This window comes from Haliaeetus albicilla, chromosome 3 (assembly GCF_947461875.1).
Source record: "Haliaeetus albicilla chromosome 3, bHalAlb1.1, whole genome shotgun sequence".
Taxonomy (NCBI): domain Eukaryota; kingdom Metazoa; phylum Chordata; class Aves; order Accipitriformes; family Accipitridae; genus Haliaeetus; species Haliaeetus albicilla.
Window position 1 is genome coordinate 53,341,893 of NC_091485.1, and position 21,105 is coordinate 53,362,997.

At 58.0% G+C, this 21,105-nt stretch overlaps 1 protein-coding gene across 4 annotated transcripts; it reads left to right on the forward strand.

Annotated features, from left to right (window-relative positions):
• The first annotated feature begins 4,200 nt into the window (after positions 1-4,200).
• On the forward strand, positions 4,201-10,261 carry OSR2 (odd-skipped related transciption factor 2). 4 transcript variants are annotated; one of them, XM_069779755.1, is made up of 4 exons: positions 4,201-4,518; positions 7,462-8,188; positions 8,833-8,932; positions 9,693-10,261. In XM_069779755.1, the coding sequence occupies exons 2-4, from the start codon at positions 7,533-7,535 to the stop codon at positions 9,873-9,875; spliced, it is 939 nt and encodes a 312-aa protein (XP_069635856.1). In that variant the 5' UTR covers positions 4,201-4,518; positions 7,462-7,532; the 3' UTR covers positions 9,876-10,261. The 4 variants fall into 4 exon arrangements, with proteins under 4 accessions (XP_069635856.1, XP_069635858.1, XP_069635855.1 ...); XM_069779757.1 differs by having other exon boundaries at positions 4,201-4,514; positions 9,775-10,261; XM_069779754.1 differs by having other exon boundaries at positions 4,202-4,514.
• Positions 10,262-21,105: the final 10,844 nt, after the last annotated feature.

Here is a 21,105-nt window from a genome sequence, read left to right on the forward strand (position 1 = left end):
CAACTGCTCATTCCAGGCACCGCAAAAACATCTCACTGCTGATGGCGGGGGAAGGAATGCTTTAGGCTACCAAAGTCCGCTTACCGAGGGCTTTTCGCCCCCTCTTCCCCGAGGAGATCCGCGAGCAGCAGGCTGGGTGGGAGCGGGAGAAAGTCGCAGACTTTGGGCTGTGCCGGGTGGGCTGGCCTCGGGGCAGGACGTCTGCCAGGAGAGAGGTTCTCCCGGCCGGAGACCGACATCCCCGTCCTCCGGGCCGGGGCAGAGCACCCCCTCCGGCGCAGGCCCCCGCCACGGAGCCTTTGCTCCACAGAGACCCTCGGGGCCCGCCGTCGGGGCAAGGCGGCAGCGCCGCAGCGGGCGGCCTCCTCGCCCCGCTCCCCGCGGGGCCGGCGGCCGCCTCCGCACCCTCCCTCGCCCCCTCCGCACCGTGCGATCGCACCGCGGCACAGCGCGCAAGTTCCGCGGGACGGGAGGTCCCCACCGCCGTGCACACGGCAAAGCCGGCCTCGGCCGAGGGCGGTTTGACACTTGTCCCCGTGTAGCGCCCGGGAGCCCCGCGGTCTCCCGACGTGGGGCCGGGAGCTCCCGGGAGGGGGGAGCCGGGGCACGGCGGCGGCTGAAGGGCAAAAGCCCCCCCCGGGGGGGGTGTCGGTGCTCCCCCCCTCGCGAGGGGAAGGCGAGGGGGAGGCACCCGTCGGGCTGGCTGCGGTGGTGGTGCCCGTCGGGGCGGGCTGCCGGCGGTGCGGCGGGCAGGGCGGCCGGCTCGCTCCGCTCCCTGCTGCCCGGGGGCAGCCCCGCGGCCGGGGACCGCGGGCAGGGGCCGCGGGCGCAGGGGTGGCGGGGGTTGCGCGCCTGTGGGAGACGCGGGAGAGACCAGCCCGCTGAGGTCGTTGTGTGCTTAATTGCTTTCTCCGTTTATAGAAACTAATTGGGGCGATGTTTTACGGGGATCCGAGTCGGGGGGGGGGGTGGGGTGCTGAGCGGGTGTCGCATCGGCGGTGTCCCCCGGAGCCCGCCTAGCGCCTCGCCTCCGGCCGCCGATGCCTGTTCGTCAAACCTTGGCATTTCCTGAACCGGTACATTAAAAACAAAACAAAAAAATTCCACCCCAATAAATCTGAGTGAAGTAGGTGATGATTTAGTCACCAAGAAACACCAGCGGAATCAGGTGCCAGATCGACGGGCGGTCACTGTTTTCCTTAAAAAAAAAAAAAAAGAAAAAAAAAGAAAAATAATTTAAGTAAGCCCTCGGTGTGCAGCCCGAGTCCTTTGCAGCACCGGCCGGTGTGGAGCCGGCCCGCGGGTGCACTCGCTGCCGAGCGGCACCTCTGCCCTGCGCGCACCGGCAGCGCTCCCCGAGCCGGCGGCCGTCGGGAGCCGTCGGGGCGCCTGCCTAACCAGGCTGCGGGGGTGCCCGGCACCGGGGACTCCGCTCCCGGCCCCTTTCCTCGGCATAGCCCCTGTCACGAGCCGGAGCCGGCCCCGGTACCCCCGCGGGTCGGTGCTGCACAGCACCGGCCGCGCCGACTCCGCTCCCGGCCGCCCCTTCTCCCTCCGGCGCCGGCTCTGGGCGCGGCCCCGGCTCCCACCGAAGATTTCGCCCCGTTCGTTTTAACGGGGGTGAACCTCCCAGCGACCGCAGCCGCCCGCTGCTGAGGCTGAGCCGCTTTCCCGCGCGCATGGCGCACCGCGGCCGCGCGCGCTGCTGCGGAGCGCGGAGCCGGGGCGGCGGGCGGAGCGGGCGGAGCGGGCGGAGCGGGCAGGGCGCCGCGCCGGCCTCCAGGGGGCGCTGCAGCACCGCGGCCGCCGCCGGACGCGGAGCTCCGGGCGACCGCCCCCCCCTCCCCCCCGTCCCGCCGCGCCGCCCGGACGAGCCCCGCGCCCGGCCGGGGCCACAAGCGGGGCGGCGGGCCCTGCCGAGGCCGAGCAGGGCACCTGCCCTGGCCGGGAGCGCCCGCGCCGCGCAGGCCGCGGGGCGGCCGTCGGTGGCGGCCCGGTGCACCGGGCGGCAGGGGAAGGCCCCGTGGGGGCGGGAGGGGCCCGCCCGGGGTGGACGCGGAAAGGTGACGCGGAAGCGCGGGGCTCCGGCGGGACCCAGCGGCCTGTGCCCACGGTGGTGTCACCCGTGCTCGACGGGTGTCCGCCGCCGCGGAACACGTCGGTGTCTCCCCCCCCCGACGTCCGAGCCACCCCGGGTTCCGGCCGGTGCGGAGGCGCCGGGCGGCGCGGCGGCACCGGCGGGTCTCGCCGCCAGCTCTCGCCGCGCACCTGCCGGCCGGGCCGGGCCGGGCCGGGCCGGGGTCACCGGGCGCTCCCTGCCAGAGCAGACGCGGGGCAGGAGCTGCCGCCGCGCTGCCGGTAGCGGGAGAGCGCGGCTTTCCCCGCTCCCGGCACAGCCGAAACGTGCCACGGGCGGCCGGGGAGCGAACAGCCCGGGCAGCGACCCCGCACCGCTGCCTTCCCCTCCCCAGTTCCCTCCGCTTCGAGGCTTTTTCGTTGCCTGGTCGGTTTGGGGAGGTGGTTTTGGCTATTTGGTTTTGATTGTGGGTTGTTTTTCTCTCCCACCCCCACCCCACAGCAAGTTCGGCTTATTTTTCCTTGCTGGAAAGGGCAAGAATGATGGTTCTCCCGAAACCACCCCCCTCCTATCCTTGTATCCGGGGGGGTCCTCCTTGGCATCCGCCAGCCAGCAGTGCGGGGCGGAAAATGCGGCTGTAGGGTCCCCTTTCCACTTCGTTCTGGAAGCAACCGGCCTCACTCGAGAAAGCAAAACAACGAGGGTATGCGGCTCCCTCCCCCGCGTGGTGCCGGAGCCCCCCAGCCCGGCCGCGGCCGGCGAGCCCTCGCCCCACGCCGGCTCCCGCTGCCGCCCGCACCCACCTCGCTCCCGGCCCGGGGGAATCGCTCCTGCTCCCGGAATTGTGAACCTCGGCGTCCTCACTGCCCAGGACACGAAATGCTATTTATTTAGGGCGAGCGGGGTTTAAGATAGGGCATTTTCGAAGCAGGGCTTTAGGAAAAGGAACGAAAAACAGCCCGAGCGCTCCGCGGCCGGCGGCAGCCGCGGGCTGCAACGAGCGCCAGCCTCGGCTGCGCTGCCCTGCGAGGGGACACCTCCAAACCTTCCTCTGCCGACTCCTACTCCCCCTCTTCGATTAATTTTTTTCTACTGTATACTAAAAGGAGAAAAAATCCCGATGCAGCCGTCACTTGTGTCGTCCTCTCTTCCGCGGGCTCGAATTAACCGGCATAGAGGCTACCTTGCAAGTTTTTCAAAGCCGTTTTCAAGTGCCATTGCTTCTCACCTCTTTTTATACTTCTCAAAGCCTACCTCTAATCTCCAGTCCAGATCATACAATAAATTCCCCATACGTGTGATTTAAGTAATGCGCAGAACAAGATAACGTTACAGACAAAAATTCAACCCAAATTCGCTGCACGCAACCAACCGTATTGCAGCTAACGACGAACGTGAATGCGGTGCTTTAATCGAGAAATTTGAAGAGGGTCACAGAGGCCCCATTTAGCAGTAAATTCCCCGGTAATAAATCGAAACTGCCCTCGAAACTATTTGTCCGTTCCAGGTAGGGATTGTGTGCCGAGTCCCCGCGCACGGGGACACCCCCGCAGAGGTTCTGCTTCTGAATCTGCCTTTAGGCGCCTACGTATCACTTAGAGGGCAGAGCCGAATGGCTGAGGTGTCGGTCCATAGGGCGACCCGACCCGACCCGACCCGAGCCGACGGCCACGGAGCCGTTTGGACGTGAGCGTTACCTGCACCTACGGGTACCCCTGGGAGACGTGGGCGCCCAGAAACCCCCCCACGCCCCGGCTTTGGGGGAGTTATTTTAGGTATTTCAGCAAAGCTGCGCCGCGTGTGTCACCCAGGCTGGGGCACGGCGGGCTGGGCGGTGCGGCGCAGGGAGCGCGCAAATCCCCGCGGCCGCGGCCGGCAGCGGGGCGGCAGGCGGCGGGCCGCTCTCGGAGGGAAAAGTCACCTTAGGTGACGCGGGGGAGGAGAGGGGGGGCGGCGGGGGGCGTCCTGCCCCTTTAAAACCCAGTTGCTACCCAAACACAAGTAAACAGTGGGGCCGGTGCGGCGGGGCGGGCCGGGGCCGGGGGCGGGCCCGTCCCGTCGGGGCGGAGCGGCGCGGCCCCGAACGCGGGGCTGTGCGCGCCGCGGGGTGGGCCGGCGGCGGCGGCGGGCGGGCGGGGACAGCGCTCCACGCCACTCACCGCTGAAATGTGATGGACCGGGCAGGGGGCGGCTCAGACTCGCGCCGAGCCTCGCCGGGGTCGAAGGCGGGAGGCCGCGGGCGGGTGGCGGCGGTGGTCTGTGCCGGGGCCCCGGGACGGCCGCAGCCAGAGCTCCCAGCCGCCGCCCAGCCCTCCGCAACATGCCGGCCGCCGCCGGGCCCCGGCCCCGCTGAGCGCCCCCGCTGTGGATCTAATGTCTCCGTGAAGGTGCCGCGGCCGCCGCCTCGGCTTCGCCCCGGGAGGAGCAGCCGGCTGCGGTAGGTGAGCGGCTCCCCCGGCCCGCCCGGCCCGCGGCCGTCGGCGGGAGCGGGGCGGCGGGGCCGCGGCCGGGCCCCGGGAGGGGAGAGCGTCCCCCCGGCGGGGAGCGCGGGGCCGCCGGGTTTACTTTCAGTTTGCAGCTCCGCGGCGGCCGGGGTGCGGGTTCCCCTCCGCACGCCGCGGGCGCGTCGGTGCGGGGCCGGGCGGCGGCGGCGGCCTCCCGGAGCGGGCGGGCGGGCGGTGTCCTTCACGCGAAATTCCCCGCGGGGAGGAGCCGGTCCGTGCGTGGACTACGGGGCTGACCCGCGGGTCGCGCCGGAGGAGTCCTCGGTCCGTGGAAATACCTGGCTGCGCGGGCAGCGGAGGCCGGCGGGGGGGGGGGGAGCGGAGGCGCCCCGGGGCCCGCCCGCTCCCCGGGAGCGACGGCAGCGCCCTCGGGGCACGGCCCCGGCCCCGGCCCCGCCGCAGGAGGAAGGGAAGCGCCGGCCGGGCCGGCGGGTCGGCGGCAGGCGGGCAGGCAGGCAGGTAGAGAGGGGCGTACTGCCGAGGCACCAGGCTTAATTTAATTAAGCGCTCTGAATGGAAAGGGAAAAGGAAGTGCCAAGGTTTAAGTAACATCCGTTTTTGGTTGACTTTCCTCCCCGCACCTCGTTATAAAGTAGCCTTAAAATCACGCACGAAGGCACTTTCTGGTCTTTTTTTGACAGGTTTAGTCAAGTTTCCTCCGAGTACCAATAGCAGTAGTTGTACCCTGGTTCAGGCAACAGGGTAGCGTTAAAAGTTTCTGCGTTGAAATACGGGTTTAGTGTTCGGAACGGATTTTCGGACTTGGTCCTCTGAGGCGAAAGCGAGCGCCGTGCAATGACATCCCCACACGTAGCCACCAAACGCGGCTGTAAAAGCCGAAGCTCTGCCCTGCAGAAACACGGTACCTACCTCGGTCAGAGCTCATAGCCGGTGGCTCCGAGCCCCAGCCGCAGCCAGCCGGGATGGAGGCAGGAGCCGCCGAAGCAGCCAGCGAAAAGCGATTTTATTGCCCCTGGGTCGGTTCCTGGCGGAAAGCGAATAGGAACTCACACTACGACATCTTTAAAAATAAGTCTCTATATATAACCACCACCCCTCCAAAAAAAAAGGGGGGGGGGGGAAGGTCGCCATATGTAATAGGTCGTATCGATAGCACTGTCCCCGGTCTCGATACAGTCACAAAAGAGAAAAACCGGGCAGCACAGCGGAGGAAATCCGGGAGAGCCACGATTCAAAGAAAACGAAAACAGGGGTGGGTAGCGCTGCGGTTCACACCCAACCTCGGTGCCGCATTTTTTCCCCGGAGGGCCAGTTCAGTGCGGTGCCACAAACGGGGAGGAAAGGTATTTTAAGAAAAATCTCGAAAAGTCGCTTTCCACCCGGAGGCTGCCCGGTGCCGGCGGAGCGGCCCGAACCGTGCGGCAGCGGTGAGGGCTGCGGGGCGGCGGTGGCCCGCAGGGGCCGGGACGCCTCTCCCGGGGCTCGGGCTCTGCGCTCGGAGAGTTTCCTTTATTTCTGTTGTTGTTTTAAGGGTTTCGTTTTAGGATTTTTTTTGGGGGGGGGGGAACGGTGTCTTGTTTATTTTGGAAACTCCGCGTTACCAGTCCCTACACCCAAATCTCGGGAGGTGCTGGGGCACCCTCGGCCCTACCTCTTGTTTACAGGCCCGGAGAGACCCCGGCGCTTGCTTTCGCCGCTTTTCTGGGTCGTGGCAACTGCTTGGCTGCTGGGAGAGAACCCTCTCCGAAAACAAAAAAAAGGAGAGGGCAGGGGCTCGCCCCCCGCGCCGATGGCCCCCTGCCCCGCGGGAGGGGAGCGTCTCCCCGGGGACGCCGAGGGGTCCCCCCGGGCGGCGGGAGAAGCGGGCCCGGCGGTTTCGGTTGAATGGGCTGAGTGAAACCCTCTGACAGTCACACACCGCTCATTAGCTCACGGCCCCGCCGCTCCGGCGGAGCTCCCGGCCGAGGGACGGCGGAGGGGGGTGCGGGGGGCTCGGCCGGCCGGCTCTGTCCCGCCGGGGCTGCGCTCGCCCTTCCCGGCCCCGCGGGACGGAGGGAGCCGGCTGCGGGGCAGCCCTCGGCGGGCCGGGGAGGCCTCCGGGCCGGCCGAAGGCTTCCCTCGCCGCCGGTAGGATGGCTGCGGCGCGGGGGGCTGGGTAGGAGGTGTGCGTGCGGGGCAGGAGCTCCTTTTCTCTCCCTCGGTTATCTTGATAAATGAGTTGTTGTTGAAGGAAGAAAAATAAGCACCCGAGCTGGGATAAACGCGGGGTTTATCCCCCCCCCCCCCCGCGCCGCCCCCCGGGCCTGCCTCGGCTCTCCGTGAGCACCCTGCTCCTTCCCGGGGAGGCCCCAGCCAGGAGGGCTCGGGGTCGGGGTCGGGGCCTCCGCGCCCGCGGGAGGCCGGGCGGAGGGTGGGAGCGACGCCGGGGGCCGGGGCGGCGCGGGGGCAGGGGGGGGCGGCCCCGGGGGGTCCCCGCCGTGGCCACGGCCCGGGCTGGGCGCTGCGGGGGTCGGTGGCGGGGAGCGGAGCGGCCCCGGCCTCGGCTCCGTTCCGGGTGTATTTTTCCACGATTCGTTTAACCTGAATCTGCGGCGCCTGCGGTTGGCTCGGCGCGGGGGTTTCTCCTTTTTATTTTAATTCGAGGTGGGTGTTTCTGGGAGTGATAGTTCGTAAAAAATTTTTTTGACGCTTTAGCTTCTCCGGTCGAAGAGATCGCGCCGGTGGGTCGGTGGCGGCCGCCGGCCCCGGCGGAGCACGGGAGCCGGGGCTGCGGCAGGGCGCTGGGGCCGCGACGAGGCAGCGCACCGGAGCCGTGCCTGGCCCTCCCTGGCTCCGCCGCTGCGCTCGCCTCGGCTAAGGGCAACCACGCTGCTCCCAGTAAAAGTCTCTTTCCCCTCCTTTCTCCCTCTTTCTTCCTAGGAGTTTGTCCCCATCTCGAAAGCCCAGCAGAGGCACCAGCCGCACTGCCGGCCTGCACCCGCCCCGGGAAGATGGGAAGCAAGGCTCTGCCAGCCCCCATCCCGCTGCACCCGTCCCTGCAACTCACCAACTACTCCTTCCTCCAGGCTGTGAACACCTTCCCCGCAGCTGTGGACCAGTTGCAAGGTCTGTACGGACTCAGCGCCGTGCAAACCATGCACATGAACCACTGGACATTGGGCTACCCCAATGTGCACGAAATCACCCGCTCCACCATCACGGAGATGGCGGCCGCCCAGGGCTTGGTGGACTCCCGCTTCCCCTTCCCCGCGCTCCCCTTCGCCACGCACCTCTTCCACCCCAAGCAAGGGGCCATCGCCCACGTCCTCCCAGCCTTGCACAAGGACAGGCCCCGCTTTGACTTTGCCAACCTGGCCGTGGCCGCCACGCAGGAGGACCCCCCCAAGGTGGGGGAGCTCGCCAAGCTGAGCCCCGGACTGGCCTCACCCCTGTCGGGCATCAGCAAGCTGTCCCCGGACAGGAAGCCCTCCCGCGGCCGCCTGCCCTCCAAGACGAAAAAGGAGTTCATCTGCAAGTTCTGCGGCAGGCACTTCACCAAGTCCTACAACCTCCTCATCCACGAGCGGACCCACACGGACGAGCGGCCCTACACCTGCGACATCTGCCACAAGGCTTTCCGGAGGCAGGACCACCTGCGGGACCACCGGTGAGGAACCATCGCGACCCGGGCCGGGCCGTGGGGGGAGCCGCTCGGGGGGGCGGTAGCGGGGAGGGGGTGAGGCGGTGAGGCTGAGCCGCTCCGGGAGCTCTGCGCTGAGCCGGGAAGGCAGCAGGAAAAACCCCTGCTCCGACTCCGCGGCCGCGGAGGGGCCGGGGCAGCCAAAACCTGCGCTCTGCGTGGGACGGACACCCGCGTTGGGGGGTCTGGGGTGAAGCCCCCGGGGCTCTTGTGCTTCTGAAGCGCGGCCCTGGGCGTTGCGGGGAGGGGGACGGAGCGCAGGTGGGCGCTCCCCGGCTCGGCCCCCTCCGCCTCCGCACCCCGCGGCCGGTGCCGAGCGGCTCCCGCGGCCGCCGGGCGGAGGATCCGCGCTGCTTTCGGCGGGGAGCGGGCTGGGGTCCGGCCGGCGGAGCAGATGCCCTCCCGAGCAGGCAGTCACGCCTCGGTACGAATTACTGCAAATGTTTTGAACCGATAGAGGAGTTTAACCACAAACAGCATTATACGGGGGCGGGAAGGGGGGGCGAAGGAGCGGGTGGGTGTCGTTTGCGGGGAGCTGGGTTTGGGGGAGCGGCGCCCGGGGAGGCCCCGCGCCCCCGGCAGCGCTGCTCACCCCTCGGGTTGCCTTCCAGGTACATCCATTCCAAAGAGAAACCCTTCAAGTGCCAGGAGTGCGGGAAGGGCTTCTGCCAGTCCAGGACCCTGGCGGTCCACAAAACCCTACACATGCAGGTGAGCCCGGCGCTCCCCGGCCTCCTCCGCGCGTGTGCCGCCGGTGCGGACCCGGCCCGGCCCGGCCCGGCCCGGCCCGGCTCGGCCCGCCGCGGGGCAGGGGCGGCGGCTGCCGGGGGGGGGACGGGGCTCCGGTGCGGTGGGGAGCGAGGGGGCTCCGGCACTCGACGGCTCCGTGCTTCCCCGGGGGGAGGGAAGCGGCTGGCGGTTACCTCCGCGGCCGCGGGAGGCCCGCGTAAAAACGGCGGCCGCGGGAGACGGGCTTAAAGCCGGCGGGGACGCGGTTGGCGGCGCGGAGCGAGCCCCAGGGGTTGGTTTTGCCCACGTCGCTGCTTCGAGGCGGTTTTCGTTGAGGGCTCCAGCCCTGCCCCGGCGGCGGCAGGCGCAGGGCGGCGGGGAGCCCGGCGGCGCGGAGCGGAGCGGAGCGGAGCGGCGCGGAGCGGAGCGGAGCGCTCTGCCCGCCCGCCGGGACCGCGGCGGCCGCGGGGCGGGCAGCGAGAGCCCCGGAGCGGGGGGACGGCGCGGCGGCCGCTTTCCCTGCGGCCCAGGAGCGCGAAATGGCACGAATCGAGAACTCTGAAATACCCCTTTTGGGGCAGGACAGGACGAGTAGGCGGTCTGCCGTCCGCCCGGGGCTGCTCTTACTCGGGTCCAACCCCGATATTTCAAGTTGTGCGTTGCGATAAGAAAAAGTGCAGTAATACGTTAAACCAGGTAGTTTGTGAAGGATTAATCCTTTGCTTGCTTCAAATCTGAACAGGAATCTCCACACAAATGCCCCACATGTGGAAGAACCTTTAATCAAAGAAGTAATCTGAAAACTCACCTTCTTACCCATACAGACATCAAGCCCTACAACTGTGAGCAGTGCGGCAAAGTGTTCAGGCGAAACTGTGATCTACGGCGGCACAGTCTAACTCACACCCCGCGGCAGGACTTCTAGAGCAGCCAGGGACCCGCGCCCGCTCCGGCAGCTCCAACGTGCCCATTTTTCTCAAGGACTGTGTCGCGGGAACTCACAGACACGCACGCACACACGCACACACGGAGACACACACGCAGACTCGGGGCCAAGCTTTCCTACCACACGTCTGCGAAACTCGTTTAGAGAGTGCGGACTGCAGGATCGGGCCCCTCTCCAACCCACAGCCAGGCGTAAAGCTCATCTTGTAGATACTCGCAGCTCATTTTAGAGCTCTGTACAGAATGTGGTTTTCTTCGTTTGTTTGTTTTGTATCGTCGTGTCAGATGCACATCGATAACAAATCGGGGAGGCAAAGTATCTCTTAAAAGTGTATTTCAAAATAAATCCTTTTTTTTTTCCAAATACCTCCTGCCTTGTTGTATTATTCTCTGAACATTTGGGCTTTTTTTTCCTGCTGTGTCAATGCAATGGTAAAGCATATTGAATAAATTTCCTAGCTGGGTAATTGTACTGTCACAACAATTTTGGTGATCGCTTTTGTTTGCCCTCTTTCACTGTCGCTGTTGTGTTATCTATTGTTAAGCAAAATGAAAGTGCCGTATTTGAGAGTTTATAGCTCTATTACTTAATAGTACGAATGTCTAAATATTAACTTCTGTACTTTTTTTATTTTCCCGAACGAATTTTTTTTATATATAAAGAAGAGAAAGAAAGAAATACTTGCAAATAAACAGATCTTAGGAAATAATGCATAGAGCCGTTCTTACGCCAAAGCGGCTTATTAGTAACTTATTTGCAATCAGCCCATATATTGTAAAAGTCATCCCTCTCGCGGAGATTGCAGTAGACAGCCTCCTGCCAGTAGACTTTGGACACGGGCAATTCACCCGCGCAGACAGGGACTTTATCCTGCAGAAGACGATTCTTTCCCGTCAGCTCTGGAAGCAAACAGCGAGGCGCAAATACCGCCCCTGCCCCGGGGCTCATCCACCGGACCCCCGCCGGCCGCTCGCAGAGCAGCGGTTCTGGCAGCAGGGAGCCCCCCCCCCCATCTCCCCCCCACCCGTGCTGCCGAGCACAGGTCACGCCCGAGGAGGTGGATGGAGGGGCCCCCAGGAGAGGGGCTGTTCCCCCCTCCCGGGAGACCCTCGCCCCACCGTGGGGGCCTCCCCTTCTCCCTCCTTCCCTCACCACCTCCGTAAGCCCCCAGCTGCCCCCCTGTCAGGGCGACTCTTGGTGGCCCAGCATTCCCACGCCACGGGCGGCACGATCAGTGCCTGCACTCAGCATGTAGGTGGCAGGACGGTGACATCGATCCCCGGGCTGCCCTCCCTTGCCACCCTGGTGAACCCCCCACCAGTGCCTCCGGTCCCCTCCGGCAAGGCCTGGTGCCAGTGCTGAGGCATTTTCTCTGATGTGTTGCACTGTGGCTTGGATGTGCATCCCCTCCTCTACCACCCCACGGCTCTTGTCACTCCTGGCACCCTCCCTGCAGTGTCTTGGGGTAGTTTGGGGCCCCAAAAGTTGTTCTTTCCCAGGCTGGGGATGCCCATCCTGCCCTACTCCTCTCCCAAACTAAGGACCAGGTTAGAACGCCAGGGAGAAATCTTCCCCTCGCCTTGCTCAGGGAGCCCAGTCTGCGGGGGCGGGGGAGCAATCCCCTTGCACCCAGCTCAGTGGGAAGGGCTCCACTCCTGGGCCCCACCTAACAGGGGGCCAGGGCTCTGGGATGGTCTATCCATGGGGGGGCCACAGGTCCCAGCAGGCCCATAGGGAGCACATGCTGAGAGAGCTTGGGCGGCTGCAGCGTCCCCATCCCTGATCCTCTGTCCTGCAGCAGGGAACCATACTGCCTGAACCCTGTTAATGAGTAGCAAGTCAAAACCAGCAGCGCCTGGGCTGCAGTCAGGCCATCAGTGCAGAAAGGGCTGCATTACTGCCTGCGGCTGCTCGTTATCTGTCTGTTGCCTACGCAGAGGGCTACTATGCCCACCCTGGGGCCAGGGGCAGGGACCCCTGAGCCAGCCCTGCTCTGCCCCAGGCCGAGGCAGCCAGGTAAATTTCCACTGATGTGGCAGACATGGCAGTCTCAAACTCAGCCAAAATTTCTTAGGCAGTCAAGGCCTATCTCTCCATCTGCTCCTGTCCAGCAAGATGGGGAGGGGAAAAAAAATGTTTCTGCGGCCAGAAATATTGGTCTGCTGGCTGAAGAACAGCCTCCCTAGTCAAAGTTTATTTAAGGGCCATCTGCTTTCTTCCTCCTCCCCCCCCCCCCCCCCCCACTTGCACCCCTTCCCTCGCTGGGGTGCTGCACCCCTGGCACTGCATTCCTCCCCCTGTGCTGGCAGCCCCTGTCCTCCCTCTCCAAACTGCTCTTCCCTCCACACTGCTCCTCTCCAAACCTCTCTCCATGGGCATCTCTTGCTCCCTCTCCGTGGGCATCTTCCCAGTATCTGATTTCTTCCTGTCTGACTGATTTTTCTATTCCCAGTGCATTCCCGTTCTCCCAGTAGGTTATTCACTCTAAGTTTGTCTATCCTTATTGTTCTCCGAGTTTCTGTCCCCAGGCCCTTTTGCGTCCCCGAGTACGCGCAGCAAGGCTGGGATAACTCCATTCGAGTAAACACCCCGTCAGGATACATATGGGCTTAGTCCGCTCCTCCTAGGCCAAGTCCTATGTGCAGTTTGTTTGGAAAAAACTTAATCAGATGAACGATATCAAAGGACTAAATTAAAATGATTGCATATAGCTAAGGTTTTATTTAATTGTTTGGGGTTGCTTGTTTAATAATCTCCCCCCTGAGCAGACACAGACAGTAAATTTATCTTCTGAGGATATCAAAAGTTCAGCAGCCAGAACAAAGCCCAAATTGCTGAAGAAGAGCAGTGACAAGTATCTCTGACGGTTGATCCCTGGACTGGTTTTTAAATTTAAACCAGTAGCTATCATCTTAAAATGTCAGAGGATGATTTAATATTTCTTTTTACTATCAATACACTTGCCTATGGCACTGACACGCTCCATTCACTTTTTAAAAGATCATCTCTCCCTGGGAAATTTCAGAGACAGCTATAAAGAACATGTTAAAATACACATACGGTTCATTGGTTTTAGACCTGTTGGGAACAGAAACAAGTTCTGTAAAGCTATCTTTTGGGCACGGCTAGGGGTTTTTATAGCCGTAAAGTGCCATCCTGACTTTCACAACACAAACACTAAATACATGAATATCCCCATGACTGCCGTTTGTGTCTGTGTGAAGTATCTTCCTTCCTTCTGGAGCTCAGTCCCAGAACACAGCACACAGCTCCACACTTCCGCAGTTTCCTGGAGCTTCCCAAACCACCTCTCTCCCCCATTGCCCCTTCTTTTTTGGCACTGTTCTTTTTCTCCTGTGCTGGCACCGTTCATTCTGCACCTTTTGCTGTGTTAGAGGCAGCAGCTGCAGTGGGGTAGCAGGGAGAAGGACTAGCTGTGCTACATACTGGGAAGAAAAACCAACGGGAAATAAGATATGTGGCCATAACCTCCATTTTGGGGGGGCAAAAAAATTATAGTCCTTTAAGTTGCATCTGAAGACTGGGCTCTTTGTACATTAGTTGCTGAAATGGATGCTGTCCGCAGATGATGGCGGAGCGGCTCAGCCCAGCTATGTGTGCATAACACTTTTCTATGAGGTCATCTATTACATAGCAACAGCACGCCATGCTATTCCAGACCAGCACAGACTATTCCCGGTGCCAGCACAGCTTTGCTGGCAAAGCCCAACTTTGTACCGGTACCACCTCAGACACAAGCACAGCCTGGATCTAAACAGGAGACAACCTAGCAGCGACCCAGGAATGCGGCACGGCCGTGTCTGGCTGGGGCTAATGGCTGGTGCTGAGGGTCCCACTATTTGAGTCATTTGAGCAAAACATGTGAAAAATCATTATTTATTGAAATTCTCCACCCCCCACTCCCCCCATCCCCTGCTTTCCTTTTTCCTCTTCCTTTCTTCTTACTGCTCTACTTGTGGATGTCAGTTTCAGGAGCTGCTTCTCTGACTCTGGCCTCATCCTGTACTGCACCCTGCCTCCCCCCTAGTCTTCGCTCCATCTCCTTCCCTACTTTTTTCCTCCTGTTTCTTTTTCACTTTCCCATGTCTCACCATGTGTTTCAACCTCTCTTTTCCTAAGCAAATTCCCTCACTCAGACTTGGTTCCCTCTTTTTTGAACCAGCTTCCACTTGTTGCTTTGAGCTGTCCTGCAGCCACCAACCCATACGAGCTCCCCTCTCTTCACTAACCCAGACCTTGTTTTCCCTGTCTGGTACTTCTCACGTGCTGCTGCTCCTTCCTTGCCCTCTCCACTAATCGATGCCACATCCACATGGCACTTAGGAGGCATCAGCGCAGGTGCCCTAGACGTGCTCAGAGCATTTTAATCACACTGGGTCAGGCATGGAGCCAGCAGTGTGGACCCGGGAGGACCAGGATCTGCAGTGCAGGTGGCTGGCAGCAGCCCTGACTGCTCAGGGTAGGAGCACTGCTGGCAGCAGTGCTGCAGCCCCCAAAACTCCACGGCCCTCTTGGAGGTCAAGAAGAGCCAACGGTTTGAGGTGAAGGAAAAAAGCAATGTACTAGCCCCAAAATTTCAAGACTGAGTTTGCAGTTAGTCAGCTAAGCTGCATTGGTGGCTCAGAGCCTTTAATCACTCCGTGCTTCTAATGTTGTAACTGCAGATAGTCCTTTATGTGTGGAAGAGTGACTTTGTTTACCAAGCTACATTACCAAGGATTTAGGCATATGTTGCTCTTATATTAATATTGTACTCTGTTTCCAGCGTATCTTTCCCTCCTCACAGTGTGTCTTTTCCTCCCTAATTACCAAAGCTTTCATTAGTTCTTTTTCCTACTTATAATGGTGTAATTATGGCAAAAATAGGGTAGCTACTAGCCAAAATGTTATTTTTGTTTAAGTTACTAAAGAGAGGAATACTTAGATTTTAAAATGTTTATTTACATTCAAAATAAGTCATCACATCTGTATGAAACATACATTTTAATCTCTATTTCAAAAATCCAGATGCAGATGTTTGTGAAATTTTTTCTAGAAGCTTCTAGTCTATCAAACGAGATGCAAAAATGTTTATGCTGAGAACACTAAACATCTTTTCTAAATCTGCAGAATTAAGGCAATGCAAAATGTAGGCTGCTCCCCCTCCTCACAAGCCTGAGCACCCTTTCCCAGGCGTGACTTTCAAATACTGCACAGGAATTTATGCTAAGCAGAGTGGGACCCCAAAAGCATTTACTCCCCAGCACAGTGGCCTCACACCTTCATCCCCATGCGGCTGAGCCAGAGCTGTGCATGTCTGCCTTCCCTGGGAAGGCTTCTTCCTCCGTCAGCACTAGGGCAAAACCTTGCAGTGCCGACTGACTCTAAAAACACATTTAAAAATTTACTGATATGGAGAACACTGAGCTCAGCCTAATGCGAGTGGTCTATGCAGCAGGGCCCTGCCAGCGCGGCTGTATCCAGGGGAGTGCAAACAGGTCGTGTCCCCAGCTGACATGCAGGCAGGGGTGCAGGCAGACACCCGGGCAGCACGGTCTCGGTGGGGACCCTGCCTGCTGGTCTGGGAGGTGCGGCGGTACCAGGGGACGGACAGACGTCTCCTCTCAGACTTGGCTGCGCTGGTTGAAGGTGGCATCTCTGCCAGCTGCAGCTACTGCTAGCCCCAGCAGTTGGGCCTGGCAGCCGTCATGGGGCTAGTTTGGATTTTGAGAGTGGGGGGAGCGCTCCCACAAGCTGTCCTGCTGGTGACTCTGTTGAGGCCGCAGCAGATGGGGGTCGAGGAGGGTGCTGGGCAGTCCCTGTACTGCTCGGGAGCGACCAAGGGAATCTCTGGGCCATCACGGTCCATCTGCCATGGCCCTCCCCGTGGTAGGAGAAGGGGAGTAGCAAGACTTTTGCTTCCCTGAAATTCTCGTAGGATCCAGAGAGTGGCTCCATCGCCTCACAGGGCTGAGGGCCGCAGCTGGGAGAAGATTACAAACGCCCGCTCTTTCAGCTTTCCCTCTGTGCAGAAATCCCCCAGGCTTCTGGCTTTGCGACGAGCAAACTTCACCTTCCCTGTGCAGATGGGCAGGAAACCTGCCGGCGCGGGCGGTGCCGGTGGTGCCTTGCGGTAGGCAGCGCTGCGAAACTCCCACTCCTCTGGCAGCGCCTTGACCTGCGGCTCCCTTGCTGCATGCTCGCGAGGGCTCTCCTACGCGCTAGGGCATTTTGGAGACCCATATGTTCGTCTGGGGAAAGGAGACCGAGTGATTGATTTTTCAAGCGTAAGAGGAAGTAAAACATTTTTTTCTTTTTTTGTCCCCTCGGAGATTATTTATGAGACATTGTCTCTGATATTGCCAGCTGACATCCTTTGGCGTCACTACCACTCAGTGCACCGAAGATGCCTCAAGGTGTGTCAGTCGTGCTTCACGTCAGCGTGCCTTGATGTATCTCTTTGGCTGGGATTGAAAGGTACAGTTTCTAAATCTCCCGGTGACCCATTTTGCATGGATCACTGGTGTGCTAGAATGTAGCTGCTCCTTCCCATCGTGTTAATGCAAGTTTGCCTGCATTCAAAGCAGCCTATGCTCCACGTGCCACGCTGAGCACGCAGGGAGAGCTTGTGCTTGAGCCTCTGCGTGAAATGGGCATGGCTGCTACAGGCTTGGTATCTTCTGCACCAGCTATGTGCTTTAGGTGCTTTCATTGCTATATCATGGGCCTTTTATTTAAACCTTGTAAATTCTTTGGCTTGATAAACATAGGCAGACAGCTGGATTATGTTAATCTGGGGCTCGCAGTCAGCAAGCACAGTGAATGCTCCCACGTCGTGGAGGCACCTTCTCCTTCCCGTGTCCCATGGGCCCCCACAGGCTAAGCTGGGCAGCAATGCTCAGCACTCAGTGCGTCAGCAAGAAAAGGACCAAAGTGCCTGCGAGGGTGCAGCTCAGCACCCCCTATGGACACAGGCTGCCTGCTGGAGTGACCTTGAAGCTGGTCCTGGGGACGGCCCTAATTAATACTTCCAGCACAACCCTGTGGCTCCCCGTGCTGTGCCGGCTGCGCGCTGCCCCGGCTGCCTGTAGGCTGGGCTGGGGAGGAGGGTGGCGGGAAGACAAACCCTCAGGGGCCCATCTAGAAGGCCCCAAGGCCCAGCTGTGATGGCAGATGGGATTCATGGGCAGCTCCAGCCCCAGGCATGCTCAGGCTGCCTGTGAGGGCAATGCAAATGTGGCGCACCTGCCTGCAGGGCGCCCTGGCCCTCAGAGCCCTTTCAAGGCCGCCTGGCTGGGGTACAATGTAAACCTGGCCCTGATTTAGTCCAGGAGCTGGTTCTGCTGGGATGAGTCATTTAACCACACAAGCACCCCATGACTCTACCTCTCATTTCCCTGTTGTGGCCTCCTTTTCCCACTCCACAGTGGAAATGATGGTCTGATCCTGTCCTGGAGATGCATGGGCATGGACTGCAACTGAGAAACGCTACGAAGACAAGGAAGCCTTCAAGGGGATGTCAGTTACATAGATGACAGAACAAATCTGGGTGAACGGGTCAGAACCTCCCCATCTTCTTTTGTCATGCACCCATTATCCTCTAATTTTATTTCACGGAAAAGTGGATCTTGAAATTAATGCTGCATTAAGGGGCATGTGGCAGCTCATACCATCACATGTCATGTTCTTGCCAAGCTACAGCCATATCTTTGTCATGATTCATATTTTCAAACTCCCATTAAAAAGATTAAAAACTACCTAACAGTTTTTCAGTAGTTCAGCTGTGGGCAACTCACATGTTTCTAAGTCTCGTTTGCCTAGTTAAAACAAACTCTAGACACACAAAGTTTCTAATGAAAAATTAGCCTGCGATGCAGTTGCATGGTCCTGTCTTTTCCTGGAGGCACAACAGATTCAGTTCCCTAAAATCACCCAATAAGTCCAAATGAGCTGGGATTGTGGCACAAGAGAGAGGGCTGTAGGTGAGGACCTCGCTGCCTTCGCCCAAGTCTAGCCCTACAGAGGCAGCGTTCTTTTGTTTGCTTCAACGGGGTTATCCAACTGGGAAGTGAGAATACGAGCAGATGAACAAGTTACTGCAGGGAAAACAGGGGGTGTGAAAGTTCAGCATCTCAGCTACTGCCAAGAAACTGCTCTTATGTATTCTTTAACCCCCTCATAAACGCAAATTCACTTCCCCTTTCCCACAAGGGATGAGAAACCTGGCTTTTGCTACAAGGTACCGCCGGGTAAGAGAGTGTATGTGAACGCTTGCCACCAAAGAGCAGCCAAACTGTAGGCTGACGTTACCTTGTCCTGCAGTTAGTTGGTTGTCTCCCTAAACTCTGGGGCACAAGAGGTTAATTTCCCTAAAAGCCCCACGGCGAAGTCCTGATTCAGGTGAGGGAATGGCATGGGAGCTTCCTTGCTCAACATGGCCTTTGCCCCACAGCCACTTGCAGGCAGCAACCTGGTTTGACTGAAATTCTTCAGGCTTCAGCAACAGGAAATTGCAGATGAGAGAACGCGCTGTAAAGCGCACTTACACAGTTTCAGTCACAAGCTGTGAAAAGTAGCAGCTCCCCGAGCTCTCAACTTTAACACTGCTATTAATACTGGTTTTTCTAATAGCATTGAGATCAATGGAGGATCAGGGCCTCGTTGTAGTAGACACCCTCCCAGTGACCCTCAAGAAACCCCCGTCCTACTGTCACACACTTTCCTGTATAAGCATCCCAGCAAACCACCAAGAACATTACAATGTCCCAGCCACAATAAAGAGGGTTAGGAAGGTGACCTTCTTTTAAAACCTAGTTTTGAGGGGTTTCCTCTGCCAGGCAGCAGCAGGGGTGCCCTGAAATGCTCTTCATGGCAATGATAGATGCTGTTCAGGGGTCATGAGGAGAGAAATGGCATTTTGGGCCAGTGCATTATTCCTTCTCCTTGGGGAGCCCCAGGGACTGTTCTCATACAGGTGTGGGTTGGAGCACTGGCAGGAGAAGATCCCTGCCCCAAAATTGGGTGAGCTTTGTAAATGGCCCCTGAGGACTTAACACCACTCTGGTTTCCACACTGCAATTGCCAGTAATTTAGACAGTCTGTGGCAGTACAAAGGCTGGTCAAGATGGTTGAGTGAACTCCTAGGACTCCCCACTGCGCTGGAGCGTGAAAATATGTTCCCCCCAAAGCAGCCAGGAGAGGGGTGGGTGCATGGCTGGCAGGAGCAAGGCTGGCTGGCTTCTGCCCCGTGGTGAGGCAGGGACCCTTCCCGCTCCATGGGGGCAACAGGCCCTGTCCTGGGAGCGGACTGGTTTCAATATGGGGCTCTCCATCTTGATCCAGTTTGGATGGGTCAAGACATGTTGAGACATGCCCTTTCAATATGCTGCATTTTATTAAAAACAAAGTAGCTGTGGGCCAGATTGTAAAACTAGGTGGGCCTCATTTGTCTGTCCCTACTGTAAGCCAATGAAACCTTCAACATATCCAAACTCTCACCTTTTTACCCATTTGAATGAAAAAGCATCACTAATAAAAGAAAATGACTCACCTAATGCTAAACCTGAGCTCTGTAGATCAGCTTTGATCAAATTCACTGACATTTGGATAACTGCATTATTATAACTAAAACATCTTTTAAAGTTTTTTTTTTCCAGACGCTCATTCTTTAAACTTTGCTTTGATCACTGTGCATATCCTTTTCAGCAGAAATTTGTCCACAGAGGGTGAATTTTTTTCATTTGTTTTTCATATGGATTCTCTTTCCTTTGTTCGTATTTTAAATCAGTGAAGCTACCTTTAGAGCTAACCCTTATAATAAAAATGCAGCTACTGTGTGGCTTTTAACAACTCATTTAACCCATCTGTGTCTCAGTATTCTTGTTAGCAACCCAAGAAAACTAACACTTATTTATGCAATGAGGTTGATCGTAAGGCTTAATTAGATTTTTTTTGTAGGATAAAGTAAATATTTCAGAAAGGCAGAGCAGGGAAGCGGTAGTCTCTGTTATGGTGGTCTAACACCATCAATTTGTAATATGTTACAACAGTAGTGTTACAGAATGCTGCGTAAAAGAATATTTCTTTCAGAAAGTACTTTTGAATTAGTCCAAGTGCTCCAGTTTCCAAATAAGAGTCACGATCTGAGACGATTAAAATAAATGGAAGAGGAATGTGTCAGGACAATTACAAATTAAAAGACTGAAATCGCTGGAGCTGGAAGGGCAAAAATTCGCCTGTGTATAAATACGTGTCTGTGTATGAAGCTCAGCTTTAAACGCTGAGGAGGGTAAAGTTTGAATTTTCTTTTCCTATGGAAAAAAATTCACACATCTATGATGCAATAAAATTTAGTTTAGCATTAGAAAAATGCATTTATGACCAATTTTTCCCTTTCAAGCAAGCAGGAAGATTATTTGTTTTAATTTGCTAATTATCATTTATTGTAACTTGACCATCCAGCTGGGGAAGGTAGACGCCGATCGTTCATTCCCAAAGTGGGCAGCTGTCAGGCTCTAGATTCAAGATAGTACATATTAGTGTTTTTTTACAGCATGGGCAGAGTTCTTGTTATAGCTTGTAACAGCGGTGGATTAACCGCAAATAATCTTCAAAACTTTGAAGTCTAAAGCTGTAGCACCTTTTACTGTATTCTAGAAAAAAGTGAATGATTTCAAATAACCTTTGCTGGTGAGATTCTTCCCCTGTCTCGTACTGAAGTGCAGTCTTTAAGACTCATATGACTGCTTGTGCAGCCATTTTGCAAACACGTATGCACGTCATCTGACAGAACGAGCCCTTAAACTCTGTACAGCTTCTGTCATGAATAAAACTATTTATGAGTGCACACATCTGCAAAGATCAGGCCCTGCGAACATTAGCTCCACATCAAGCTTCTTAGGGATGCCTTGTTTTCCCAAAACACTTTAGGCTGAGGATCCCTATTAATATAAATCTGCTTTTAACAGGAGATAGTAATTTTTTAACGCAGACATTCTCTAATATTTTCATGATGTGGCTCATACCTTAATAGATAGCAGTTGTGATGCAGATCTAGCCGTGCAGCCCACAGTTGCATAACATATTTGCGGTAATGAGAACCCTTGCCGACATGGAAAATTAATATTAAGAAAATTAATGTAAGGAAAATCTTTAATGGCTTTTTGTCTGTGTCTAATGCAATTTAGCAGTCAGCAGAAGGAAGGAATTT